This window comes from Protomyctophum bolini (assembly GCF_963924005.1).
Source record: "Protomyctophum bolini genome assembly, chromosome: 8".
Taxonomy (NCBI): Eukaryota; Metazoa; Chordata; class Actinopteri; order Myctophiformes; family Myctophidae; genus Protomyctophum; species Protomyctophum bolini.
The window spans coordinates 44,578,398-44,586,466 of NC_137869.1; the positions used below are offsets into that span (position 1 = coordinate 44,578,398).

Here is an 8,069-nt window from a genome sequence, read left to right on the forward strand (position 1 = left end):
CATGTAGATCTGCTATTTTTCAATAGCTAAAGTATTTACATAATGCTTAAAACACCAAGAATGGGATAAATTAATGTTAAATGTAATCTAGTCGATAACTGCAGAGGGGCGAAAATCTGAACGATCACAACTGCTACAGTTTGTAAAACAGTAGCATTTTCTTTTATTTTTATCATCAATAACCAATAATATTTCACGAAGACGGTTGCTTCCCCATTAAAACACACTTGCCCTGGCCTGGGCCGTGGCTCAGCGGTTTTGTTTGATATGTCATTATACCAACATTTCCATTATTACAAAAACAAAAAACAAAAAAAATCCAAGAAATTCCATAAATTAGAAAACACATGTTTAAGAAGTAGTGAACTTACAGATCTGCTATTTTAACTAGTCTGGGTTCCGGGGCAAACGTCTCATCTCTCTTTTGGGTCTTGACCTGAAAAGTTTGGGAATCATGGAGAATCTAGGATTCTAGGTTGTCTTGTCAAGAGGAAGGTGTGAGACACTCAACAATACAGATATTGCTTTCAAAGCATAGCCTACTTTTCATTTCACACTGTTCTGCTATCTATGTCTCTGAGGTCACTGGATGGCATCATGAGGTCACCCACTGTATGACATCACTGCTCAGACAGACAGACAGACAGGCAGGCAGGCAGGCAGGCAGACAGACAGACAGACAGACAGACAGACAGACAGACAGACAGACAGACAGACAGACATGTTACACAATGATTGACAAGTCTTTGTTTGGCAGAGTAGACTGAGTTTTAAGGACCCCTGGCAATAGAAACAAGCCATAGGCTTTCTTGTTTTTAAACAATATTGAATCAAAAATTGTAATCAATAATCAATCAGTCAGTCAGTCATTGATTGGCAGCTGACTCACACGAGTCAGCTGTTGTGTCACTATGCCCTGTATTCTATATATTATAACAGTGACACCTGGTGGTGATAAATGGCCACTGCCCACTGCACAAGATGATTTCTTTTAAATAGACTAGAATTTTGAAAAAACAAACGAAATCACTCCACAATGCCAAAACATTCCTCATAGTCATACCGGTAATTACATTTATGGTGTAAGGCATAACTATGACGGTACACATCATAGAGTACAAGGTAGCCTACTAGTAGGTAGCCTACAAAAGCCCTGCGCAGCTGTTGAGAATGAACATGATTGTAATTCCTATACCTTGTTGATAATCCTCCTTTCATTATTAGTTTCTCTCTTCAGTAGTTCTATTGTTATTTAACTTCGAGCAGGACTGAGTTGAATTAAACTATTTATTATTTTTGGTTAATTTAACTTAATATATTACAGACATAGCGGCCTACCATGATTTTTTCTTCAGTAATAATTATAGGCACACACCGCCGCTCGCGCACCTGTCACTTTCGCGCCGAGATTTTCGTCTCGTCTCCAAAGAGATTCTAACCTGACGCTGCCAGATCCAAGAAGCTTGCTACACAAATTTGTTTCACATGGTTACCCAATACCGCCCCCAGCTGGCAGAGTCAGGTTAAAGAGATTCGTCTCTGCGCTGACGTCTTCCTGTCCTGACGTCACACCGCAGCTGCGTGCCGCACGTACGCGTACAGCACGTCACGTAAAACAAAAAACTACACTACTAAATAAACTACAGAAGTTCCCCTTTTCCTTGTAGACGTGCAGGATGATAATCACTTCACTAAAATGATGCCATTTATTTTGTACTATTAACATAGGCTAATTATCATTTTAAATGACAGTTTAGGTGATTCTTTAATGCCCACCCCCACACAAAAAAGCACCACAATGAAAATAAGCTCTCAATTATTGAGAAACCATTCCGTTGTTCCTCCTTGAAATCGATTTTTGTTGATTATGTTATTGTTTACGGGATTGAATTATCAAGAATGTATATGTATATGCACTGAAATCACCCAATAAAAAATAATCATATAAAAAAGGAAATTGGCCTATAGGCTCTCAAGATTGTATTAATGTTGAGTAGGCAGACGTAGGCCTACAGAAATGACATGTTTAATCTTATGCATGTTGTCGATAAATAAACATCGATAGAGGAGTTTCAAAACATCAGGTTCGACTTAACAAGACACAACTTTCAAGTGGAAGTCTGTTTAATAAAATGAACTTCACATGGTGACAATTACAAGGTTTGGCCACTAGAAGGCAGTACCGTATAGACAGAATAATGAAGGATGAAGCGTAGCCTATACTAAAAAGTAGGACAGAATGCAAACGGTCTACTGAAACAGACAGTCACACTGACACAAACGCTACATGGATGCATCAGAAACACATCCATTGAAGACTGGAATCAATGTCTGCACTCTGCAGCCATATGTTCTGCTTGGTATAAGCTGTGTGGTCCGCATTTTTAAACTTTCTAGACCAAATGTCTTCACTGATTATAGGCAATTAAATTGGCTGTGAGCTTCTGAGTATTTATTGTACCCACAAGTCTTGATGGAATATTAAAGAAGAGTATATCTCAAGTAAAATATACCTGTTTATCATGGTGTGACAAAATGTATGTTGGGGTAAGTCCATAAGTGTCTGACGTTTGTATCCTATTGTGGTAAGAACTGCTCAAAGATGTGCAAACAAACTGTTTAGTGTTTCCACAGTTGAGTGTTGGAGTGTTGAGCGTCGACCGTCAGAATGATGTGTGTGTGCAAAAGCAATGTGCATATAACGTGTGTGCATACGTGTGCACATAATATGTGCATACATAATTATGCACGTGCGCACTCACGTGAGTGAGTGTACAGTAGAAAGGCACTGTACACACTTTCTATAAATCAGTATAGTGATACCTATAATTCAAAGGCTTTATTTCTACAGGTACATACACCTTTCTACAGGACCTTGTACAGTATTGTGCGCATACAGCTGTGTGTGTGTGTGTGTGTGTGTGTGTGTGTGTGTGTGTGTGCGCGCGCGTGTGTGTGTGTGTGTGTGTGTGTGTGCGTGTGTGTGTGCGCGTGCGTGCGTGAGGATGGTCACATGGTAGTCACAGTGATTCTTTCTTCTTCTGTTTCCAATCCCAGGTTGTCATGACAATGCTCAGCTCCACTTCTATTGGACAATCACGCACGCACGCACGCATGCACACGCACACGCACACACACACACACACACACACACACACACACACACACACACACACACACACACACACACAGACACACACACACACACACACACACACACACACACACACACACACACACACACACACACACACACACACACATTTTAGTGTCGGGATGTTGGGAAAGGTGCATGTGTGGTTGGTCAAGAAAGCGTCAAATGTCATACCTGATGGGCGTGTCCACAGTGATGTCATAGGAGTTCCCATTGGTCTTGGTGAAGACACCGACGCCCACTGACTCCTCCTCCTTTAACCCCTTCCTGCACAAAACCGAGGTGTATTAAAAAGATCAGGTATGAGGACACAAATGCCATTTTCGCTGTATCGCGCAATTCCATTCCAGGCGGCAGATTCGTTCGCACTTTGGGAGCCAAACTTCAGCAAGGGACGTTACAGACGGAAGAGACGCACGCCGCTGGCGTCATGGTACCGCCATGACACTTTCATGGACCCTTTCAAACCTCGCACTGGACGTTCAGTGAATATACATGGCAGTGAATGGAGCCGGCTGAACATTATTTCGGAACAATTGCGTTGCGACCTTTGTTGTCACATAATCGGCCCCTAATCAGTTGTTTTCCGATTAGATGTGCACAGTTACCGAATTTTATTTGAGGCATCTAAACAGCGGCAGGTATCGTTTCTGTCTCGGAGGTATATCGCGGGATTTGGCTGCCATAGGCAGGAAACGGTGGACAGCGTCGCGACACTTGGCACGTTCAGAGACGTACTTTGTGCTCCCAACTGTCTGAGCCTGAGGAACCTTGAGCCTTAACCCATTCTGGGCGGGTATTAGCACTATATGTTATGCTTTAGCTATTGAAAAATAGCAGATCTACAAGCTCATAGCGCGCCACCGAGTGGCGCGCTACGAGCTTGTAGGTCTGCTATTTTTGAAAAATCGAAGAACGACTGACATTTTGAGAATCTGATCTCAGGTCAGAATGGGTTCATCAGAGCAGTGTGTGTCCGGTGGAAACCTCGTATAAATCTGATCTCAGGTCAGAATGGGTTAAAGAATCACTAGAGCGGGTCTGATACGTGCTATTGTTCAATTCCAACGTGGAACATGGGTGTACAGGGTTTGATGAGGCCAGATCGACATAATGGAATGTCAGAATGTCAGCTCCATATATGGAGATCTACGGGTGGCAGCGGGGGCAGTGTATTGAGTGTACAGGGTTTGATGAGGGACCAGGTAGGGCCAGGGCCTTAATTGTCGGGCCCTGTTGAGAACTCTAGTTTTCGCCGGTTGCCGGGCAACCTGCACTAATAACTTTGGGGAGATCTCCATCCCTGATGATGTCACGTGATGTCACGAGATGACCATATATGGTCATGCCTGGGGTTGACCAACCAACCAAACAACACATTGATGGGAAAAGCAGGATCTAATGGTAAACGTGACCAGCGGTCGCGATAGACGTTATGAACTTGCAGCGTGATATTGTCTCTCATGTGTCGCGCTCTTGTTCTCCCGAGCTTTACGGCTTACAGACTTCCTACTGTACATAAATATCATCATGTCTTAGGCCCTAATTGAACTGCCCACACATACACTGCGACTTTATCTATTGATATGACGTCATAGACATTTAAGTTAACCAGACCAAAGGTTAAACCAAAACAAGGACCAAATGCCCTGCATGCATCCCTAATAGTACTGTGTGTGTGTGTGTGTGTGTGCGTGCGTGCGTGCGTGCGTGCGTGCGTGCGTGCGTGCGTGCGTGCGTGCGTGCGTGCGTGCGTTCTCACCCTGAGTCCTCACACCAGGCCTTGTTTATCAGGAAAACCAGGAACACCATGAAGAGAAACCCAGCAACAGCTATGATCCCTGTCAACCACTGAGGAAGAGCACGCTCTGAGCACGCACGCACGCACGCACGCACACGCACACACACACACACACACACACTCACACACACACACACACACACACACACACACAGACACACATGCATGTGTGCAGATATGCAAGCACGCACACACATACTTTATTATACAAAAAACCTCAACTTGAATAAAACAACGCTCAAGAAAAGTCTCAGTCCTCTAAACTTTAAACTACAGACAAGACATACAGTGGCTGGTGATATGTGTGTGTCATGTTTTTTCTTTTTTTTTACCAGAAACAAAGCCGTGCTCTAAATAATAAGTGACAGTTTAACCATGTAATACCGAAGGGTCATGGCGCTATTAATAATAACAATACTAAGTTACAGTTTAACATGTCATGCGTTTGAGTTTTACACATACCTGAGGTCTGAGCTGCCACCACCCCCAGTGTCATCCACAGACACCACGGCGCGGCCCACCGCCTGCCCATTTCAAACACAGCTGCAGACAATAAACGTAATTAATCAATATATTATGACCATTTACAATGTATATAGGCATTTGTGGGAGACGCCTGATCGAGCTACAGGTGTGAGATCAGACTAAGCACATGTAAACATGAACTCTAGAACATAAGCGATGAGGTAAACAGTCACACATAATTATAGAATGCAGAGAGAATAGTGTAATATTTGGTGCCTCAAAGAAGCGAGGATGCAGTGTTGCTTTTGCATATAAAAATATGACGAAGAATGTTTCGTCGACTACCTTTTTTCACCGACGATAACAAAAGAAAAACTAATATATATGATGACGAAAACTAACACTATATAACAACTAAAAGCTAGACTAAAATTTTAGGGGCTAATGGAGAAGAGATCCAGTATAGAGCTAAAAGACAAGTCATTTTATGTTTGGTTGCGCTCGGTATGTGGTCGCGCTTCGACGCGTTGTGAGCTTGTAGATCAGCTATATTTTCAGCATGCGACCAAACAAATCAGTCATTACGACGCCGTGAAGGCCCGCAAATAATACATTTTAGTCGACAAAATCAACTAGGTAGATTTAGTGCACTAAAGTCTTGTTGTGGCATTTAGTCGACGCTAAAAACTAAACACTGAAACATTTCAGATTACTAAAATATGACTATAAAGCTGACGGAATCTTTATTCAAAAGACTGAATAAAACGAAATCAAAATGTGTCATCAAAATCAACACTGTAGGATGCCAGTTAAACAATGAATGTATAACATCTTTCAGAAAATAAAAAAACATGCCATCTCAAATAAGAACATTCTGCTGTGCATTTGAAACTAAACCACCATGACAGTGACGGGGATCAATTAGTATAATTAGTATAATTATGTTCAATTTGAATCCAACATAGAAAAAACGTGCTGGGTCAAAACCATAATATACACAACTCCTACAACAATAAACAAAATGATAAAAGCAATAACAGACAAACATGACATTTAAAATGAACTCACTGCGCTGAAGACAACGAACCCAGCTCAACTTTTTCGGCTCCTTCGTAGTTCGTATAGCACTCCCTGCCCTGATGTTCTCTGTGTGTGTGTGTGTGTGTGTGTGTGTGTGTGTGTGTGTGTGTGTGTGTGTGTGTGTGTGTGTGTGTGTGTGTGTGTGCGCGCGTGTGTGGCACGCTGGTATAGGTCTCACTACAGTAGGCTATACTATAATGGTTAACCTGATTCCTGATCCACAGCCCTGACTCAACAGTGAAAATTCTAATCAATACAGATTTACAGCAATGTGTGCAAGCGTGCGTGCGTGCGTGCGTGCGCGTGTGTGTGTGCGTGTGTGTGCGTGTGTGTTTGTGTGTGTGTGTGTGTGTGTGTGTGTGTGTGTGTGTGTGTGTGTGTGTGTGTGTGTGTGTGTGTACTGTGCAGGAGGAAGAAGAGTCAGTCATCCATTCAGTCTCATGATAGCCTACAGTGTGTAATATGTAAACCCAAATGGAATTTTGTTTTGTTTTTCTGTGTTTCTGCACTGATTCAGGAGGAGAATTGTGTGAAATCAATGTGTTTGGAGCAAAAGTGACAACCCAATTAAAACACAAAATAAACCTCAAAGAAAGGTCCTATAGTCAAAACTTTGATTCTGTCATTTTTGTATGAATACATTACCAATTAACTCCTTAACAGACTGTTTGAAATAGTCTCTCGATTCAAATGGCAAATGTGTAAGTGTAATTTGCCGCTGAAACACATAGGGAACGGATACCCATTTTGACATGAGATCAGATTCTAAAAATGTCTTCTACACATCCTGACAGTTTTCTGAAAGAGCTATGTTTCTATGTCAGTCGTTCTTCGAGTTTAAAAAAAATAGCAGATCTACAAGCTCTATGAGCTAGCTTGTAGATCTGGAAGCAGGGCAAAATGAGATGGCAGTCAAATCCAATGATCTACCCATATAGAGCACCGAAGTCCTGACGTAACTCGCTCATCCCGACGATTCCCCTGGTTCGCGGAAGTAATTTCTCTATGGAGAATAACATGGGGTGATCTTAATATCGTCTACTATAAGCGTTGTGGTCCAAAAATAAACAAGCTGTCTCGGCGTTATTATTACGGAGGTGTCTCTGTATCGTTTGCAACAGTCAGTCACTCATATATGATACAGTCTGCTTCTAGCGAAAATCTAACTAATTCAGCAGCAGTAACATTAGCGTTTTCTCTCAGTCAGTTGATTCTTCATATCCATATGAGTGAAGCGGCCGGGGGGGTGACATGTTTATTTTTCAAACACAGTTGTTATATGAGGCGATCTAAAATCGCCTCAATGGGGATTTCAATGCAACTAAACAAATACATGAACCTGGCGACTGACGCCCTCTACTGAAAGTGACGTCAGACTTCGGTGCTCTATTGCAGGATGTCTTGTCTTCTATCAATTGAAATGATGAGTAAGCATCTATGACAAAGGGCCATGAAAATATCACCTTTTTTTTAAAAGTGGTCATGTGGCTCAATTTGCCCGAAGGTAAGGGGTAAGTTGATCCAAGTCGAGGGGCGGGTAAGTTGAACCACATGATATTTGAATGTTAA

The 8,069-nt window shown here is 42.2% G+C and overlaps 1 protein-coding gene across 1 annotated transcript; it reads right to left on the reverse strand.

Annotated features, from left to right (window-relative positions):
- Positions 1-2,906: 2,906 nt before the first annotated feature.
- Positions 2,907-6,518, reverse strand: pdzk1ip1 (PDZK1 interacting protein 1). Its single transcript, XM_080769584.1, has 5 exons — positions 6,489-6,518; positions 5,418-5,498; positions 4,917-5,022; positions 3,329-3,421; positions 2,907-3,085 (listed from the first exon to the last, which is right to left on the reverse strand). Exons 2-5 carry the CDS (start codon positions 5,485-5,487, stop codon positions 3,010-3,012), a joined length of 345 nt encoding a protein of 114 aa, XP_080625710.1. The 5' UTR covers positions 5,488-5,498; positions 6,489-6,518; the 3' UTR covers positions 2,907-3,009.
- Positions 6,519-8,069: the final 1,551 nt, after the last annotated feature.

Bases quoted from the DNA above. Each gene is read 5' to 3' on its own strand.
- pdzk1ip1 (XM_080769584.1), bottom strand. From the start codon at position 5,487: ATGGGCAGGCGGTGGGCCGCGCCGTGGTGTCTGTGGATGACACTGGGG. The intron at 3,422-4,916 runs GTGAGAACGCAC...GGTTTTGTGCAG, and splicing joins GCCTGGTGTGAGGACTCAGG to GAAGGGGTTAAAGGAGGAGG. The intron at 3,086-3,328 runs GTATGACATTTG...ATTGTCCAATAG, and splicing joins ACTGTGGACACGCCCATCAG to AAGTGGAGCTGAGCATTGTC.